Source organism: Micromesistius poutassou (assembly GCF_964030765.1).
Source record: "Micromesistius poutassou genome assembly, chromosome: 1".
Taxonomy (NCBI): Eukaryota; Metazoa; Chordata; class Actinopteri; order Gadiformes; family Gadidae; genus Micromesistius; species Micromesistius poutassou.
In genome coordinates, this window is record NC_140271.1 from 13,669,984 (window position 1) to 13,690,309 (window position 20,326).

At 47.3% G+C, this 20,326-nt stretch overlaps 1 protein-coding gene across 1 annotated transcript; it reads left to right on the top strand.

Moving 5' to 3' along the window:
* The first annotated feature begins 3,313 nt into the window (after positions 1-3,313).
* Positions 3,314-19,835, top strand: rgl3b (ral guanine nucleotide dissociation stimulator-like 3b). The gene is made up of 17 exons (XM_084472063.1): positions 3,314-3,552; positions 5,978-6,273; positions 8,069-8,113; positions 8,425-8,627; positions 9,129-9,283; positions 9,675-9,917; positions 10,158-10,261; positions 10,991-11,075; positions 12,195-12,263; positions 13,493-13,576; positions 14,298-14,330; positions 14,578-14,699; positions 15,381-15,470; positions 15,875-16,004; positions 16,258-16,569; positions 16,812-16,926; positions 17,257-19,835. Exons 1-17 carry the CDS (start codon positions 3,529-3,531, stop codon positions 17,394-17,396), a joined length of 2,250 nt encoding a protein of 749 aa, XP_084328189.1. The 5' UTR covers positions 3,314-3,528; the 3' UTR covers positions 17,397-19,835.
* The last annotated feature ends 491 nt before the right edge of the window (positions 19,836-20,326 follow it).

Genomic DNA, 20,326 nt, shown 5'->3' on the forward strand with positions numbered 1-20,326 from the left:
TGTGGTTAGAATGTCGAGCTGCCCGAATAAAAGGACGAAGATCATGTTTGTCCACCGTCTCCCATGGAGATGTGTTAAACATATGGCCCCAGCCGTCCAGCAATATGGTCAGTGTTCTTCTGATGTGCATTGTGTGTGGTAGCCCTCAGGGTAGACAGTTATTATGATTCTTATGATGATGATTCATCTTATCGCCTTGGTAACAGAGCCTTGAAACAGAAACAAACAAACAAATGTGATAAACTGAAAACGTCAGCAGCAGTGTCCGGTTGCGGCCCTTGGGCACCGTCCATTCAGTGGGGCTGTAATTCAAACTTCGGGAGGACCTGAAGGCTGGTGAGTTGTTGTGACACAGGACAGTTCCCGGTCTTATCTAGGACACATCATGTACTTGGCGGCGGCCATCCAGCCTTCACTTCTTATTCAAAATGATCCCAACCATGACCTACATTTTCTCTATTTTTTTTTATAAAATGGTCAACTTCAAGGTAACTGCACATTTTCAAAAGTATTTATTTCAAATCAATCTATGAACCAGGAAGTAAGTTTATCACAGTGGCAAAATTAATGTTACTGTATTTCTAAAGTATTTGATCTGGTATGAGGATATTTGTGTGAGCACCTGCAGGGCTCCCCCCGCAGAACCAAGGTGGTTTCTCCCATCCTCCATCCTCCTGCTCCTTCACTCCTCCCTCGATGAGGCGAGCCGTAGCAGGGCGTGGTCGAGCAGGAGGAGAGCCTCCTGGGACCCTCCCGATGTGTGTGTGTCTTCTCATTGGACGTTGTCGTTAAGGGCGCAGTCAACAGCTGATGATCTGCCCAATCACCACCACAACGTAGTTTATGGTAAATGGACTGCCTTCCGTTTACCAGCCAACCCGCTCTCCGGCGGAGCATACAGGCCGACCTGAGGGCCGGAGGAATGTGGACTTGTTCTTCCAGTGCGTAGTTCTGAGCTCCTCAGCGTCTCGAGAGTCCTGGAGAAACACTCACCTGCATGGAATGCGACCAAGCTGTGGAATCACATCGCGTCACACGGCCTGAGTGTGTGAACATTATCAAGAACTGTTTAACTGTATTAAGAGTGAACCCTTTGTGTTAAATAACATTGATCCAAATGAGAATCTTGTAATTAGACCTGATGAAATTTCAGATGCAATCTCAATGTTAGATAATAACAAGGCGTGCGGCATGGACCATATCTATGCAGAACACTTGAAGTATGGGAGTCAGAAACTCTGTCCTTTAGTATCAATGTGCTTTACTGGGCTCCTTATCCATGGGGTGCTACCTGATTCACTTCTCTCCATATTGCTTATACTTTTCTACTATCAGATAATCGGTTTGGCTTTAAAAGGAAACATGGCACCGATATGTGTATATTTGCTTTAAAGGAAATGGTTGCAAAATATGTGGATCAGAACTCAACCATATTTATGTGTTTTTTAGCTGCCTCTAAGGCTTTTGATAGTGTCAACCATGGAAAATTATTTATAAAATTACTGCAGAGAGGGGTACCATTATCAGAATTCTAGTATACTGGTACAGTCACCAGACAATGAGGGTCAAATGGGGCTGTGGAATATCCTCCCCATTCTATGTATCTAATGGTGTCCGGCAAGGTGGATTATTATCCCCTGCCTTATTTAATGTATACATGAATGATTTGTCAATCCAACTGAGTTTTGTACTACTGGCTGCCTGGTTGGTAGCTCTTTCGTTAACCATCTTGTGTATGCAGACGATCTGGCCATTGTTAGTCCATGCAGTGCTGGCTTACAGCAACTACTTAAGGTATGCACACAATATGGTCTTGAGTATGACATTAAATGTAATGCGAAAAAGAGCAATGTCATGATAGTTAGAAGCAGAGAGGGTAAAAAAAATGACTTTCCCTGTTTTCTATCTGTGTAATAGCCCACTTGTTGTGTGTAAATAAGTAAAGTATCTTGGTCAAATAATCTCAGATGATCTTAGTGATGATAAAGATATATCGTCAACGCTGCAAATTATATGCCCATGCAGCTACCTAGATGGTTTAGTGCCAGCTTGTTTGTCTTCTCCAGTGTGCCAACTTGTGAGGCAGTCCTACAATGTACAAATAAAATTCATGTGCCGCCTGGATCTTTCACAAAATAGTATTATTGAAGCTCTAGTGAACCCAGTTAAGAGCTCCTTGAGGTAATCCTCTAAGCTTAGGGTTAGGGTTGGAGGCATTGGAGAGAGTGCTTATATGTTTGATGGTTTGTTTTGTCTTGTCTTGATGTTTTTTTTGTCTTGTTGTCTTGATGGGTTGTTTTGTCTTGTTTTCTTGTCTTTTGTCTTCTTGTTTTTAAATCTATTTATTCTGTCAGTCTGTTAGTCAGATTTTTATACTCTGCTATGGACCTTGTACTAGTGTCTGTGATAAATAAAGAATTGTGTGTGTGGTATATGTAGGTATTTGTGCGTGTTTGTGTGTGTATATGCATGTGTGTGTGTGTGTGTGTGTGTGTGTGTGTGTGTGTGTGGGGGGGGGGGGTAGGATTGACGGGTTTACCTTAATATCTCCATGTGGTGAACTGTTTGACTGATTATTAGCTCCTTTCCTATGTAGCTTCTATCACCTTGTTTGCTGAAGCTGTGTGGATCAGCGTGTGATACTGGAGGTGAAGACAGTCATTAATGACACACATCGGATTCACCTCAAATGTATTTGATTAAAGTGGTAAAGAATTCAACAGTACGCGCTCTACCCAGTGGTTGTGGTAAGGTAAGGCCCAGTCCTTACCACAGCGACCAGGGTTTGATTCCTGCCCGTGGTCCTTTGCGCATGTCCTCCCCTCTCTCTCCCATACCTTCCTGTCTATCTCACTCGATCATAAAAGCATTAAACTAGTCTCTGACATAAGCAGGGTGTTATGGCCTGACCACACGGCAGTGAGATCTGCAGGTATCAACGTTATGAAGCAACGACACACACACGCACACCACCAAACACACATATACATACACACACATACACAAACACATACACATAAACACACCGACACACACACACACACACACACACACACACACACACACACACACACACAAACATAAACTTTTGGGACGTGGTTTCCAAGCACTAAATTAATACGCATTACAAAACACAACGTAGGCCTACGTAGGCCTACTAAACACACGAGTGTGTTACGCAACGAAGTGACACGCCCCCCCCCCAGTGTGAAGACCACGGCATTAAGGCAACGCCCCTCTAGTCTTGAGGTTACGCCCCCAGTATAAAGACCGTGGCGGTCCCGGGTAAGACGGATTCGAGCAGCAGCCGGTGGATCTCAGCCACGCCATCGCGTCTCTGGACCGGAGTGTAGAGAGGCGTCATACCTATAACGACAGCGATGTAACAATAACATAAAGTAAAAACGATTTTTTTAATATATAGGCTACATGCCACTTAATGCAGTTGCAAATGTAGATTGCGGAAGAAAATAGCAGGAATACTTTTTTTTGGATATGAAAAGCCACGCTCCATAAACTACCGACAGGATGGGCAAATGGGAATTAACGATGGTGAGTAAACTCTCTATAAAGTCATGGGGGGAATGTAACGAGGTTGTGTGTGTGTGTGTGTGTGTGTGTGTGTGTGTCTGTGTGTGTGTGTGTGTGTGTGTGTGTGTGTGTGTGTGTGTGTGTGTGTGTGTGTGTGTGTGTGTGTGTGTGTGTGTGTGTGTCATTTGAAAGAAACGCGGAACGTGTATTTGTTTATCTATTAGTACCCCCCATCACTCTATTAATATTACAGCTGAGACAGACCGATGGCCACGATGTCGAATCACGACTCTTATCAGCTGTCATGTTTTACCTTCACAAAAAACATTATTTTCTTTTCATTTGTTTGAGCGTACAAATATGGTGCCACCAAGAAACACACACACACACACACACACACACACACACACACACACACACACACACCGTGAGCCATACGTGCTTGTTTGTTGATGTGTGTTTGAGCAGGCTGTCTATATTTAGGTGCAAACATTATAATTAGTTAAACACTACAGGAGTTATGGTAAACTAACATTTAAATAGAGTGGTGGTGGTTCAGAAAACCCTTGAATACAGGACCTGCTCCTGTCATGTTTGGGTGGTTTTCTTCTCCTGAAATGAAGACGTTTTTTTTGATATCCAGTTTCATTGTATAGATCCACTGTTTCCTGAGGGATATGAGGGGTCCAGACCTATATAGATATGGTATAGATCTGAGAGGTGAATAGAAATGACTGGTTCTTGATTTGCTAATCACTTAGTGTGTTTTGACAACCAACATGCAGGATGTGAAACCGGGTTCTTATCCCTGGACCCTGCATGCTGCTTGTGAACGTGGGAATCTCAGCCGTTTCAAATGAGACGTTGTAAGAGTTAGGGGTCACAAGGGAGAGTGAAGGTCGAACCCGGACCGCTGCGATGCTGCAACAGAAGACGAGGGGTTTAGGACCTCCGACCGTTAACAAACATAGCATAACACTGTAGTGTTTGTGATGTTCTTTGCCTGTGTAGTAAAGGAGCTAGTCATGTGATGGTATCAGGTCAGTGCATAGACTTGCGTACTTGAGGAAATCGGGACTGGTATCGGTATCGGAACAACTCTACCTAGGACTGGTCCATGGCTCAGTAGTATGATTGCATTATCTCTCCATGATGAGTTGTTCCTTCATTTGTGGTCAGCAATATCAGTGACGAGGAAATATGTCCTCAAATTCATCTATATTCAAATTCATCTTCTATGAAGCATGTTAAGACAATGGGGAAAGTTTCATGAATTCCCTGATGATCCACTAAAGTTCATGTGTACATGTTGAATACTCTTTTGTGAGCCGAACAGGGAAGAGGGGAGGAAGTCTCTGACAGATGGATTTGGTTCTGGTTGAGGCTGATATGAATCAGCACGGACTCTGTGTGAAGCCACTCATTAGCATGTCACCATTCCGCTCTGGTGCATAATAACCTAAACACAATCAAACGCTGTGAAGAGCTCCGCAGTCTCATGGAGATCAAACCAGCTCTGATCTCCCGCATCACAACAGATCACTCCTCTCAGATCCAGACCCAGATTCTGGGGGTTGTCCATGAACCGTCAACGTTCAACGTTGTTTGAGTGATTGGACTGTGACGATGGGATTGGCCCACAACTGTTTATTACGCCTTTGAACTCTTCCTGGAAATGCTATGAAACGATAACCTTTTAATAATCCGGTGTTTGTGTGCAAATAGAGCGATCATCACAGCACTCAGTCCTGGCCTTTCTGCTCAGGAGCTAAATGTTAGGAAAGGCCATAAACCTGCTGATCCCGAGTGGGTCTGACCTGATGGTCCAACCACTGAGTCATGTCGCTGGTTGTTGCTCACCGCGGTCTGAAGCTAGCTGTGTGTTATGGCCTGAGCCAGCTCACCGCAGGGGGTTTCAGCTCAGAGCCGCTGGTCGCACCGTCACTTGTTTTGGTGTCTGGTGGTCACAGGGCGTGGTTTCTATTTTTAACCATGGGGGTTTGAAGGGCTCCTAGATGGATGTTCTGTCACTGTGTGCTGAACCACGACCTGTATACCTCCAGGATCCAGGGGACTACACTAGCAACACATAGCCTGAGGTCTGTTGTGCATGGCTGCATGTGGGACCACATTCCAGTCTGAGCTCCACTCCTCTCACCCTTCAACTTTAAAAGGCCTTTACTTGCATGGTAAATGTGTGTCTACTTTACCAAAGGTTGATATACACTCACAATTAGTGAAGTGCTTTGTTTACGGGGATGCTAGCACATGCCTTCTGCACTCGGTTAATACATCCCTTAATGCTTACATGCACATTCTGGGTCGATGGACACTGAGTTTTGTTGTGCCAATAAAGTTAATCTAATCTAAACGTACCCTCTCCCACCCCTTCTATACTGCTGTCTCTCCCCCCACTCTCCCTCTCCCTCTCCCCCTTCCCCCCCAGAACCCGGTCCAGCCGTGGGGCGAGGAGCAGGAGGAGGGCGTGGTCTACAGCGTCACCCTCCACCGGGAGCCCGTGGCCCCGCCCCCCGCCCAGTGCCCCGCCTCCCCGGGCCCAGGCCACGCCTTCGTCCAGTACCGCACCTGCAAGGTGCGCCGGCTGACGGCCGCCACACTGGAGCGCCTGGTGGACCACCTGCTGGACCCCCGGGGGGCGGAGCCCGGCTTCAGCCGCGTCTTCCTTTCCACGTACCGAACCTTCACCTCCCCAGCCACGCTGATAGAGGCGCTGTTCCACAGGTACGGGTCAGAGTCCCTCTAGAACCTCTCTCTAGAAGGGTTTAGAACCTTCACCTACCCCGCCACACTGATAGAGGCGCTGTTCCACAGGTACGGGTCAGAGCCCCTCTAGAACCTCTCTCTAGAAGGGTTTAGAACCTTCACCTACCCCGCCACACTGATAGAGGCGCTGTTCCACAGGTACGGGGAAGAGTTCTATGGAAAACCACCATGAAACCAGACAGGTTTCAGATTCTATTGTTCTGTCACTCTCGTCATCATCTTTTGTCTGAACGTTACAGTAAATACACAACCTGGAGCTCTGCGACGCATCTCCGTAAGTGGATCTCAGAAACCAGCTCCAGTGACCTTCACCAACAGAAGTCACCCCCGTCAGCTATGTCAGCTTCGTGGTGGGACTCTAGCAACGCTCCACAACAGCATGAATCATCACAATCCTTATCAGCTTATCGGAATCGGAATGGGATTTGGTTACCCAGGGAGGCGAGCCATTGTTGCATCTGTTTACAATTTGATCTCGGTTAGGGTTAGTTGTTGGTGTGAGAGAGACACGCAACAAAAACAAACACAGAACTTAAAATCAGTCCAAATGTTGAAGGCTGAATGTACAGAGTCGGGCCCCGACTCTGGGGGCCCCCAGCAGCGGTCATTGTCAAGTGTCCCGCTGACCTGCAAGATGTGAGCCCTTTCAGCTCTGCACAAAGCAGGAGATGTGACTCCACTGAGCCTCTGTTGGGAACAATGGAGTCTGACCTTCATGGCAGCCATTGACACCAGAGTGAGCTCTGCTTTGTCACGGTATCACACTCGTCGTCTCCGGGTTTCAGCCTAGTTTCTCTCTGGCTAACTTCCGCTAGCTCTTTATGTTCGGTGCCCTGGGACTGAGGGCTCCTCCCATCGAGTGCTCATTAACATCTCAATCACACACAGACGACAGGGCAGCCGGTCTGTCGACGCATCCTCTGGCTCGGTCTACTGTCTCTCTGGCTCGGTCTACTGTCTCTCTGAGTCAGTCTACTGTCTCTCTGGGTCAGTCTACTGTCTCTCTGTCTCAGTCTGCTGTCTCTCTGGGTCAGTCTACTGTCTCTCTATCTCAGTCTACTGTCTCTCTATCTCAGTCTACTGTCTCTCTGGCTCAGTCTACTGTCTCTCTGGGTCAGTCTACTGTCTCTCTGGCTCAGTCTACTGTCTCTCTGGGTTTCTGGAGGAAACGCCATCAATGTTTCACCGCAGCACCGGTTTGCAAACCTGGGTTTGAAAAATAATATCCGGTGATAATCCTACCAGATGTTAACCATTTGAACTCGGATTAACCTTTAGTTAAATGCACTATTCCGTGTCATGTATCCGGCCGCATTTAAACTGAAAGAAGGGAGACATTCAGAGCTGAAATCTTCCTCACAATCGTGTTTGTGTATCATGTTTCAGAACAGGTTTCATGAGACAGAAGCATATCTGTGTATTCATTTGATTTGACACCGACAGTAGAAATCCTGTCTCTGATCAACGCCCGTCTGAAGGCAGGAAATGTAAAGAGGTATTTAAAGGTCCCACTCTTCTTCAGACGGTGGTTTCCCCTGACTAAGCACCCCCGCCACACCCCCCCCCCTCCCGGTAATGACCGCCTAGAGAGGGGTCATTACCACCACTCCCACCGCGTGGCTCACGGCCCTGCTGGGGGCGGGGTTGGGGTTGAGGGTTCGAGACGTGACTCCACTCAAGGTGGAGATGATAGGTCACCCGTGTTCCTGTCCGAGCTGCTCTTGACCTTGTCTCCCCCCCCCTCCTCCTGCAGGGAGAACGCGACCTCTGACCTGGACAACAGTGACTGCCATAACAGGTGGGTGTGAAGCTCCTTCTCCGTGATTCATGTTCATCTAAAGCTTCTGCAATGGTTATGTAATGGCTGTCTTTATGCTGACACTGGGCCCTCTCGTCTCCTGTTGAATCCTGCTGTTTCTGAACCATGATGAATATCATTATAACATTAACCTTAAATCGCCTTAAATAACCTGAAATTTCTCTCTGCCTGTCTGTCTCTGTCTCTGTCTCTCTCTTTCTTTCTCTCTCTCTCTCTCTCTCTCTCTCTCTCTCTCTCTCTCTCTCTCTCTCTCTCTCTCTCTCTCTCTCTCTCTCTCTCTCTCTCTCCAGTCCCCTGCTGTCTCTCATCCAGGTGTGGCTGGATGAGTACAGTGAGGACCTGCGGGACCCCCCCCAGGGCCACGCGGCCCTCCGCCTGCTGCTGGACCACCTGGGGGTCAGCGGGGCGGTCAGCGGCCACGCCCGCTCACAGCCCAACTTCTGCTCCCTGGCGGGCCAGGCCGAGGCCCTGCTCAGGGGCTTCCAGAGGGAAGGTAGGGCTCACCTCCACTGTCTCCTTGTGGTGTGAGGGTGCATTGTTTACGTGTCGTGTATTATATGTTGTGTTGTGAGGGTGTGTTGTGTATTATATGTTGTGTTGTGAAGGTGTGTTGTTTACGTGTTGTGTTGTGAGGGTTTGTCGTTTACATGTTGTGTAATATATGGAGCTCCCAGATCAACCTCTGTTAATATATATGTGTATATATGTGTGTGTGTGTGTGTGTGTGTGTGTGTGTGTGTGTGTGTGTGTGTGTGTGTGTGTGTGTATATGTGTGTGTGTATATATGTATATGTATATATATATATATGTGTGTATATGTATGTATGTATGTATATATATATGTGTGTGTGTGTGTGTGTATATGTATATATATGTATGCATGTATGTATGTATATATATATATATGTGTGTATGTGTATATGTATATAGATGTGTGTGTGTGTATATATATATATATATATATATATATATATATAATCCCACCTCTCTCCAGAAGCGAGCGGGGGTTCTGCACGGCCGGACGTGGAGCGGGACGGGGAGAGCTCTGCGGAGGAGGGGTCTGAGGGCGAGGGTTCCCACGGCGACCAGGCGGACATCATGGACTTCTCCGCCCCCTCCGTCGCCGAGCAGCTCACCAGGATGGACTCGGTGAGTGGGGCAGGGGGCGTGGAGGGGGGAACCTGGAGTGTGCCTCTGATCAGTATTGGAAATGTGATTTCTGAGTACTAGTAGTAGTAGTTCACCTGGACTCTGTATAGCCTCCCCCCTTACCCCCCACCTTCTCCCACCTCTCTTACACACTTATATGTACGGGGAATGGGTTAACCTAGTGATTGTTAGTGCTTGCCACTTGGTTCTATGAACATCCTTACTGTACCGACAGCGATATATTGTTGTTTCTCTTCTGATAAATGGACTTATTGTAAGACGCCTTGGAAAGAAGCGTCTGCATTACAACCTCAATGTAGATGTAAACACTGGATTGATGAATCAAAGGTCCTGAGGTCCTGAGCTGTGTTCCTCCGTCTCCTCCACCCAGGCGCTCTTCGTCCGGGTGGTGCCGTACCAGTGCCTGGGCTGCGTCTGGTCCCAGCGCGACAAGAAGGACAACATGTCCCCCACCATCCGAGCCACCATTGCCCAGTTCAACACCGTCACCAACCGGGTCATCAGCTCCCTGCTGTGTGTCTCCGGGGGCCCCCCCGGTCCTGGGCCCCGCGGGGCCCCCCCCGCCGCCCTGTTGAGGGCCCGAGTCGTCGAGAAGTGGATCAAAGTGGCCCAGGTCTGTTCTGTGGGAACACTAACAACCTGGTCTGTAGGGCTGATACGGGTTGAGGGTTCAGATGTCCTGTTATAGGACTGGTCAACCTGGTCTTGAATCAGAGTTAGACCAAGGAACACATGAGTTCACTAGAAGGTTCCCAGTTCAAAATGAACGGAAGATTTGTCTTTCTGTGTATTAAAGTCAGTTTCTGAGCCGGTTCAATGCGCTTCTTGACCTGGTACTACTCTCTGTTCCCAGGAGTGTCGCAGGCTGAAGAACTTCTCGTCTCTCAGGGCCATCCTGTCGGCCCTGCAGTCCAACGCCGTCTACAGGCTGAGGAAGACCTGGTCCCTGGTCAACCGGTAAGACCCTCCAACACACCAGCCCACTGACCCTCTGGTCTCTCAAGACCCCCAGTCCAACCCCGCCCCCACGGGAACATAACCAGGCAGGTGACTTAAGCACAGAGTCTCACACTGTGGTGACTAGTCTAATTAGAGTTCTTATTGAAGGGTTAAATACCCTGGGTCCAGATTTCTGGCTGAAGCATCACACACACATCCCGCGAGCCCCTTTCTATCTCAAGAGACCAGTGACCTTTGCACCCCAGCGACGTGCTGAACCTTTATGGACCTTAGCTCTACATATCCTAACTAGTGCGATCACGTGTCAGCCCTCACCCTCGCTGAATGAGGCGGTATGGTCTCTACTGCCGCAGTCAGCACGTCTAGGACTGACCCGTATGGATATCTGCTGCACATGCAAGTTCTGCATAATAACGCTCTTTAGCGAGCCAGTAAAGAGACAGTTGCTTACGCAGACGTTGAACTGTCCAGTCGTATAACCTGTTGTTGACTTCCTCGCTTGATAGAAATCTGCCTGCCTGTCAAACGTGTTCATCAGCGATTTCTGAGCAGGCCAAGTTTGACTCAGTTAGTGAAGGTCGTGTGTGTGTGTGTGTGTGTGTGTGTGTGTGTGTGTGTGTGTGTGTGTGTGTGTGTGTGTGTGTGTGTGTGTGTGTGTGTGTGTGTGTGTGTGTGTGTGTGTGTGTGTGTGTGTGTGTGTGTGTGTGTGTGTGTGTGTGTTTTCAGGGAGAACATGACCGTCTTCGAGAACCTCTGTGAAACCTTTCCAGATGAAAACTACGTTCTGGCCAACAGAGAAATCCTGCTGGAGGTGAGAGCGACTAAGCACACGGAGGAAATAATTCCCTCATTTAGGAGACAAATGTCTCTTTATTTAACCTTCATACCAGTTCTCACTAGATTAAATTTATATTTTCTAAAAGCTACCCAACATCCAAGTCATAGACAAGAGCAACATTGAGAGGACAATGAACAGAATAAGAATAACATATCTCAGATAACTCAGAATAACAACATTAAATGTTAGTAGTCATGTTTAATTTCAACCATCAATTAAAAACCACAAGTAAAGATCTATGTAGAGGAAAAGCTGGTAATTATTGGGTAGCTGGTGTGGACATCTTTCAGCAGGTCAGAGGAGCCGAATACATGAGTCACCCTCAACACCTCCTCACTTCTGCCTCAACACGTCCATCCGTTAAACTCAGTGAATATAAATCCTTAAGTGTCCAAGGGGCAGAGGGAAAATGACTCAAACAAACATAGACATAATACTGTCACAAAACAGGTCGGCGATATTCACAACCTTTCAACCGGAAAGCTTGTTAAACCAGAGGCTGGGGTCAAAGTTTAATATTGAAACCTGCCTGTTTGTTCTGCCCTTTTCTTCCTAACTTATGAAGCATATTCATATTGTTCGCGTTAATCTTTAGAGAAATGTCCTAACAGCGCGTTAATGGTCAGCTAGGCGGTGTCCTATTTTCTACCGCCATAATGTTTCAGTTGGTTAGCTTAGCCTGCGCCGCTGAGGCATGCCCGTCCGAATGTTACAGGAACAACACTCAGTCTGAACTGTATAAAATATCAGCACTATAAATATATTTCCTTCACTCAGTTGTTTATATTTAGCAACTATGTGCACATAAGACAGACATCTGCTTGTGAATATTACTGCTGTGAGCCAGACCTGGACTGAAAGTCACTGTCTGTCTGTCTTTCCTCTCTCCCTCTGTGTCTGTCTTTCTGTCCTCTCTCTCTCTCTATCTCTCCCTCTCTTCCTCTGTCTGTGTGTCCTCCCTCTCTCCCCCTCTGTGTGTCTGTCCTCCCGCTCTCCTTCTGTCTGTCTGTCTGTCCTCCCCTCTCTCCCTCTCTCGCTCTGTCTGTGTCCTCCTTCTTTCCCTCTCTCCCTCTGTCTTTGTCTGTCTCTCAGGATGGAGGACAGCCGATGGACGCTCTCTGTCCCGAGACGGCCAAGCGCTGCCCGTTCCCCAGGAAGCTGGTAGGTCCACCAGATAGTTCACATCCACCAGGTCATATTTAGCTTTAAGAGGCCAGCTCTGTATGAAGGCCTACTAAATACTGAATCACACTCAGGAACAGCTTAAATGTGTTTGTACTTTTACTTTGGAGTTCCTCTTGAGAAAAACCAAACCAAACTAGAACTGTTCCAACCAGTGCAGCATGAGTGAACCTTCCCAGTACTCCCAGTGGAAGAGAGGCTTTGGCAGGCGAGACTTGAAGCTAACTTTAGACCCCCTCCCCAATCCGGGGGTCGGTCAGGTTCAGAATGCCCCCCCCCCCCAGGATTAAAGCTCTGTAATAGTAGACTAGCCAGGGGCCACATTCTCCAGGGGCCGCGACCCTGAGTCAGAGAAGGGTTTAAAATCCAAGGCTTCTGAGCTCAGAGAACTACAGTTAAAATGAGGAGGGAAGAACTATGTGAAGAACGTTTGCTATGAACTGTCTATCTACTACACATTGTATTTATTTAAGCATTTACATATAGGCCTACAGCCCTTTCTTTATAAAGCAATATGGTGGTTGTGAAACATTTTAACGTTTAGACATCAATACATTGACAACCCTTTGTTTGCTAGCCCATGCTAGCATTCAAACTGCACTAGCTAGCGCAGCGAACACGCTCTGAGAACTGTCCTGTGTTCCGATACTACATACTTCCATGAGTACACTTAAACGTTGTACATTATCTGCACTCACTAAGTGCGCAGAGTTGTGTTGTTCTAAATTGAATACTCCGTGGTGCACTTACCGGAAATTATGATCGCGACTGCCGCCGCAGCTCGTCACCCGCCAAAAACATACCGCTTTGAACGGTGAACCCTTGACGCCTAGCAGCTAAAAAAAGCTAAAAACAAAGCAAACTAAATGACTCCATTAATGCAGGCTATGTGGAAAATGTGCCGACATTGGCTCATCCTGGCTGCGCCTCTGCCGCTACGTAGCTAAGATGGCTGCCGTTGAGTGTGAAAAGTGTACATTGATCCTCACTCAGCGTTTTGACCGTTTTGAGTACACCATCCGGGTCCTTTCAGTACACTTCTTTTCGCCCATATCGTAATTGGAACGCCCTATGTACTCAAACTAAGTATAGTAAGTACGGGAAGTATGGATATCGGAACACGCCACTGGACTATAGGCTAGCTAAGTGCTAGCTAAGTAAGTGCTAGCCAAGTAAGGGCTATCTAAGGTGTGATGTTGTGTTTCCAGAGCACCAGCGGCACGGTGCCCTATCTGGGGACCTACCTGACGGTGCTCACCATGCTGGATACCGCCCTCCCGGACACCGTCCAGGTACGCCCCCACACGCCCCCCACACACCCCCCACACCCACCGTCTCACGGCCAACCGTGCTGAAAATAACCCTGAAGGGGGGTCTCGTGTCCGGGCAGGATATGGAGACCTTGGGGAGTTTCCCATCGGCCGTTTATAGACGCACGCAATATGAATACAGACAGATATACGAACATAGCAGTGTGACATCCCTCTGGGTCTGTGGAACGTGTGTCACTGGGGGTTGATGCCCCCATTACACACTCTGTGTAATAAAGATACTGAATTATGAATACAGCGTTGTGTAAGGCCTAAGGTCTGTGGAACATTGTGTACCTGTGTGTGTATCTCCTTCCTATTAGCTGTTTTATAGACTTTATTGTATGTAGTATACTAATAAATATTGGTGTGTATGAAGACCATCTAGGTTTATTGAACATTGAGTAATATAATCAATAATGTTATAAAAGTAGTAAAAATATAATATTATTTTTGTTGTGTATTTTAATTAATACAAAATAAAAATATTATTATCTTTTTATTACTTTTATCATCTTTTTAATTATATCATTATATATGTTGAACAAACCTAGATGGGCTTCGTACATACATTACATTCATGATGAGTGCATTGCTGAACTTGATCTGGGGGTGGACGTTGTGTTACTGGGTGTCGGCTCTCCCTGGTCATAAATCACGTTTTCTCATTATAATGTCCTCCTCTATCTCTATCTATCTCCAGGAGGGGCTCATCAACTTTGAGAAGAGAAGGAGGGTGAGTGCGGACAAGTTTTCTCTGTGTGTGTGTGTGTGTGTGTGTGTGTGTGTGTGTGTGTGTGTGTGTGTGTGTGTGTGTGTGTGTGTGTGTGTGTGTGTGTGTGTGTGTGTGTGTGTGTGTGTAGTGCTGCACATAGCCAAGCATTATGGGAGGAGTTACGAAAGCTGTGATGGTGTCTCAGCCGTCACTCATGGTTCTCCATCCTCCACCCTCTCTCTCTCCCCCCCTCTCTCTCCCAAACCAGGAGTTTGAGATCCTGTCCCAGATCCGTCTGCTGCAGGCCGCCTGCTCCCAGTACAGCCTGCCGCACCACCCCAGGATCAGTTCCTGGCTGCTGGGACACAGGCTGCTGAGCGACCTGGAGAGGTGAGCTCCTGGAGGGGGCCTGGAGAGGGCCTGGCTCCACATGGAGGAAGAATCATCATAATAAGGATAATAATATTCAGATTCACAATACTTTGTGAAATTGTTCCTATCACTCAATGGCTCAGGATACAAAGGAACTGTTGAAAAGGGAACCATTCAAAAAATTATTATACAGAGAAAAAATAGACCACTGTCACTCCCTGTAAAAAATACAGTCCCTGTATTTTTTTATGGACTTCACTGAACGAGTCCTAAGCTGTCCCTGAAAGGCTATGGCCCTCTGTGTTTGTCTAACCAGAGGTTCTCTTGTTAAACTTGCCAGCGCATTGAACCAACAAAGGTGGAGTTGATCTAATGGAGTAGAGACTGGAGTTCTGCTTATATAATCAACACCTGGCACACCCCGCCACGCCAAGACTAGAACTCACCCAGGCCTCCAGTCACCAAAGTTTACATATAAAAGTCCCAATATCTCCCAAACATGGATTCAAAACTTGATTGCGATTGAGTTTAGGTAAATTAGAAATTATAGAACTATAGTCCTAGAATAGATCCATAATGTGTGTGTGTGTGTGTGTGTGTGTGTGTGTGTGTGTGTGTGTGTGTGTGTGTGTGTGTGTGTGTGTGTGTGTGTGTGTGTGTGTGTGTGTGTGTGTGTGTGTGTGTGTGTGTTCGTTCCAGCGATGAGCTCTCCAGGCTGCTGGAACCCCCAGTGGACCTCTGCACCCCCGGGCTCCGGAGCAACCGCAGCCTGACCAAGAAGCTCTCCTTGTAGGTACCCCCCCACCGCCCGCTCCCCCCGCTGTGGAGGTAGCATGCTAAGCTAATCCTGTAATCCTGTGTGACACTAAGGCAGGAGCTAACACGCTCTGTTAACTTTTGTTGTTCAAAGACAGACCCATGGAGAGGACACCTGTCTGTCCTCCTGTCTGTGTGTGTGTTCAAAAGCTACATAAAATAATGTCTTAGAGGGGGGACACTAGTAGAAAAAGTTTGAGAACCACTGTTCTATGGTTGGCTGTATGCACCGGCCCCTAGGCCAGGGCCGGCCCAGGGCAGAGGGGGGCCCCAGAGGGGGGCTCCAGGGAACCCATCCTGGGCCCCCCTGGAGGCTGGGAGGGCAACATGTTCTGGAGGCTTTCAAACTGCTTCAGTTCAGAGCTTTGTGTCCGCAGCTTCCGGTCGTCGAGTGACGTGACCAAGAAGGTCCTGTCAGACCAGATCAGCATGTCATCGTCGGGATCCAGTGGATCCGAGATGGAGGATCTGTCCGGCCCGGATTCGGCCTGCTCCATCCGTTTGCAGGTATGGTCTGCTGGGTGTCGTTTGGTTGGCTAAAGTCCCATTGTAACAGATCAAATCATAAATACCCCAAAAACTGTTTTCTTTTGTCAAGATTAAAACGGTATTAAAACATGTATTAAACATGATGAATCAAAAGGTTTTCATCCTCCTTTGGACACTTTCTCTTGACTACTTCCTGTGAAGTTTATGTTGTCCACCACTTCTCCTTTAGCTAAGGTTGCTTCTTCTCCCCTCTTCCTTCTCCTCCCTCCAGTCCTTCTCCAAGTCCTGCAGCAACGTCTCCGAGGTCTTCTCGTCTCCACCCTCCTCCTCCTGCTCCTCCCCGGACTCCCCCGCCCTCTCCTGCTCCTCCTCCTCCTCCCCTCGAGGCTCTCAGCCGGACCTCGGCTCTGCCTTCTCCTCGGCGGCCACGCCCCTTGAAGGAGGAGCTCCGGCCCCCCAACACAAGCGCTCAGTGTCCATGACCGCGCTGCCACTGTACAACCAACAGGTGGCAGACTCCTGCATCATCAGGGTCAGCGTGGACCTGGGACTGCACAACGGGAACCTCTACAAGAGCATCCTGGTGGGTACTGGGGCGGGGCATGGACCCCGGGGGTGTGGCATGGACGGGGACCCGCGGGGCGGGGCATGGACGGGGACCCCCGGGGCGGGGCATGGACGGGTAGTGGGTACCCTCGGGGTGGGGCATGGACGGGTACCACTGGTACCCCTGGGGCTGAGTGCCCCTTTCTGCATCTGCCTGTAGTATCAATGTCCCAGTAAGCGTTACATGTGTTATGTGTGACCGGCTTGTGTGCTCCACAGCTTACCAGCCAGGATAAGACAGCCCAGGTGGTCCAGCGGGCCTTGGAGAAGCACCACCTGGAGCACATGAGCTTCCAGGACTTCCGTCTCTCCCAGCTCATCTCCCAGGACCGAGGTGAGGCGGTCATCATCGATGGAAATCATATTTTTTTAAATCATCATTTAATATTTTAATTTAAGAATCTTCTAAAATCTAATTCTAATTCTAAATCACATCCGACCACCACTGTGCCAGTTGGATTACTCAATCAGTGGTTCAAAAGAATTGTTAAAAATCTGCCTTTTTAAAATCGTCCTCTAGAGCTGTTACTCTTTAGCAGCCTGAGACACAATGATGCGTTGAACTCTGACATTTGCATGGGCTAAAGACGGTCCTTCTTTCCTTAAGACTCCTCCTTCCCTAGCAGACGTCTGACCCTTCGTTGTTGTGTTTCCTCCGTCTCAGAGCTCCTCGTCCCGGACAAAGCCAATGTCTTCTACGCCATGTCCACCGCCGCCAACTTTGACTTTGTGCTGCGCCGCGTCTCAGAGAACGCCAAGACGCCACTGCGAGCCACAGCCAGCCTCACCCGCCGCACCAAGTAGTGCCGCGCAGAGACCTCAGCCTGCTGCCGGCCAAGTCCCTACGCTCCAGAGAAACTCATACTACAGACCTCCAGATGGAGACTCCTATCAGCTGTGTGTGTGTGTGTGTGTGTGTGTGTGTGTGTGTGTGTGTGTGTGTGTGTGTGTGTGTGTGTGTGTGTGTGTGTGTGTGTGTGTGTGTGTGTGTGTGTGTGTGTGTGTGTGTGTGTGAGAGTTTATTATTACATGCAGAGAAGAAGACTCAAGTACGTTGTGTATTCTTAGAGGGTCTGGGCTTTGCAGATTAAATGGACTGCATTTATATAGCGCTTTTCTAACTAGTGGCCAAAGTGCTTTACAATATTGCCTCACATTCACCCATTCATGCACACATTCACACACCGACGGCGGAGTCAACCATGCAAGGAAACAGCAAGCCCATCGAGAGAAGTTAGGGTGAGGTGTCTTGCTCAGGGTCACCTCGAAACTCGAGGAGGAGCCGGGGATCGAACTTGCAGCCTTCCAGTTACCAGCCAACCCGCTCTACCTCCTGAGCCACATGCCGCCCCAGATTACCGAGATGGATGAAGGAAAACCAGGTAGCTCTTAAAATGACTCAAAGGCACTTTAAGAGGAGCGCCACAAAACCTCCCAGACACTAGAACATTTTGTGTTTAAACCTGGAATGAGGTGCTCTGAATTCCAGGAGGAAGGAATGTTTTGTGTGACACGGCAATGTTGATTGCCGTGTTGAATGTTGAACACATTCCTCGACCGTGACCCGCACACTTGTCAGGTGTTTCAGAATGGTCCTGTGATCGATGCATGTGATGCAATAAATTCCCTCTCGAGATATGAAGAAATGCCCACGCCCACTGCCACGCCCACCACCTGCCAGATCTGTGCCATGCTCCCCTGCATGAGCGTTCTGCTCATGCAGTTCTGCTCATGCAGAACTCGCTCATTCGCTAACAACTGAACATTGGCAAATAAACATTGAGTAGAAAACACGGGGGCCCATGAGCAAACACAGGTCAGAAACAAAGGTGGTGGTTTGATATCCGATCCACCACGGCACGATGCCAGCCGGAGTGACACGAGACCGGGCGTTCCTCAGAGTATCAGCTGGTGTCTCGGTCTCACGGACGCTGATCAGATCAGATGTAACGCAGGGCGTCACACCGGCAGCCCGGACTGGACCAGGAGCATTCCTCACCGAATCGCGTGTCAGAGAAGATCACCCCTCACCATAGCGTTGTGCGTCACTGAAGCCTCCATGAAGGGAAAACTTTCAGTCAAATGGGATGTAGAAGATATTATTCTTGAAAAACGAACTACAATAAATAACATTTCACCACTTTTGTTCATTATGAAACTGTCAATGCAGATGATAAGTCCCCTGTAGTGATTGGTCAGCAAGAGGCAGGGAAAGCTGTGTGATTCGCCGGTACCAAAGCCAGCCATTGTGTGGCCTGGAACACAGGAGAGTTTAATAAAACATGTTCAATGTTCTGATCTGATAAACAGTGCGTTAGTTGGTCGGTACCTTGCATTGCCTGCATGGCGTGCAGTTGGAACAGGTCTGCCCTGTGATGCCAAGAGCCTGTCCAACATAGTGCAATAGTAGGAGTTTAAGCCAAAATGTAAAGTATGTAGGCTACTTGAACTTCACAAGTACAAAACAATTGAGACTTGGGTCTACTTGAGGATTGTGAACAGCCAAAGAACTGTCTGTTTATTCTGCATCATACTTGAATGATAGAATGTAGGCTATGTGATTTAGATTTGTAATAAATGTTATGTTATTATGAATATTATATTATTATGCTTTGACAGCTTCACTCAAAATAAATGTAATAAACACAAACCACTCAAAAAGGAAAATCTGTTTGCATTGCTTTCTAGACCTTTTAATGCAAAATCAAGAAGGCCTACAGGACTTTGACTGTTGAATTACAATAGTTATATTAAACGAGCTATAACAAATGTACTTAAGACATAAAATGATATCATAAAATGACCGTGATATGTCATCAGAGATTATGGAAACATGCTAAGTGGAAGTACTGGCTTCTCTGTCAACTGTGATACAGCCAGTATGTTTTCCTTTGAAATTTCTGTTCCAGGATGGAAATAGTGTCATTGTTTTGTGTGTCATGATTCGCTATTCTTGACAATAACATGAGGTTGCTCAGAAAATGCACAAGTTTTATTTAAATTTTATTTTTTGATCAATTATAAACCAGCTCATGTTGCATCCTACTTGAAATCATTATGGGCTCTAAAAGCAACTCCAAGGTTGACCCTTGTTTATCACGGAGCCTTTTCGAAAGATCACTAAGCTTTTAAGGATGGGGAGCAAATAGTATAGTCCCAGTTGAACTAGTTCATTTTGATTGCTTTCATGGCTGCAGCATACTGTGTTTGTGTGCCAATTAGTTTTATACCTGGCAACCCGGGGTGCTCAGAGAATAGTGAATCATGACGCAAAGGCCAGAACAACAACAACATTCATGCTCATTATATGATTTAGTACGTTCAATTTGTAACATATTACTCCTTTGATGCTCAGTGTCAATGTGGTTTAGATTTGTAATAAATGTTATGTTATTATGATAACATTTATGGTATCTTTAATTATCTCTGTCGACATCAAAGCACCCAGGTTTTATGTTGATTGTTCTGCTGATGTAGAATGTGTAGATTAATGTATTCCACAGCTTTATCAGTAATGTTTTATTTAGAAATAGCAGAGAAACCACAAATATAAATCTTCCGCCATCTGGTGGACAATCTGTAGCAAGTAGTTTGAGTTGATAAATTCAAACTTTAAACGAGGTCGTTTACTGTGGTCACACTCACAAGAGGCACAAAACATTATTTTTTTTTTTAACAAAAAACAACATCAACCACGCACAAACAATGGGTTTCTGCTTCACAGCTTACTGCCT

What these genes read in the sequence shown, in the direction of transcription:
- rgl3b (XM_084472063.1), top strand. Translation starts at nt 3,529, where the DNA reads ATGGGCAAATGGGAATTAACGATG. An exon ending in ACCTGGTCCCTGGTCAACCG is followed by an intron (nt 10,262 to 10,990) that starts GTAAGACCCTCC and finishes GTGTGTTTTCAG; the next exon opens with GGAGAACATGACCGTCTTCG. An exon ending in ACTTTGAGAAGAGAAGGAGG is followed by an intron (nt 14,331 to 14,577) that starts GTGAGTGCGGAC and finishes CTCCCAAACCAG; the next exon opens with GAGTTTGAGATCCTGTCCCA.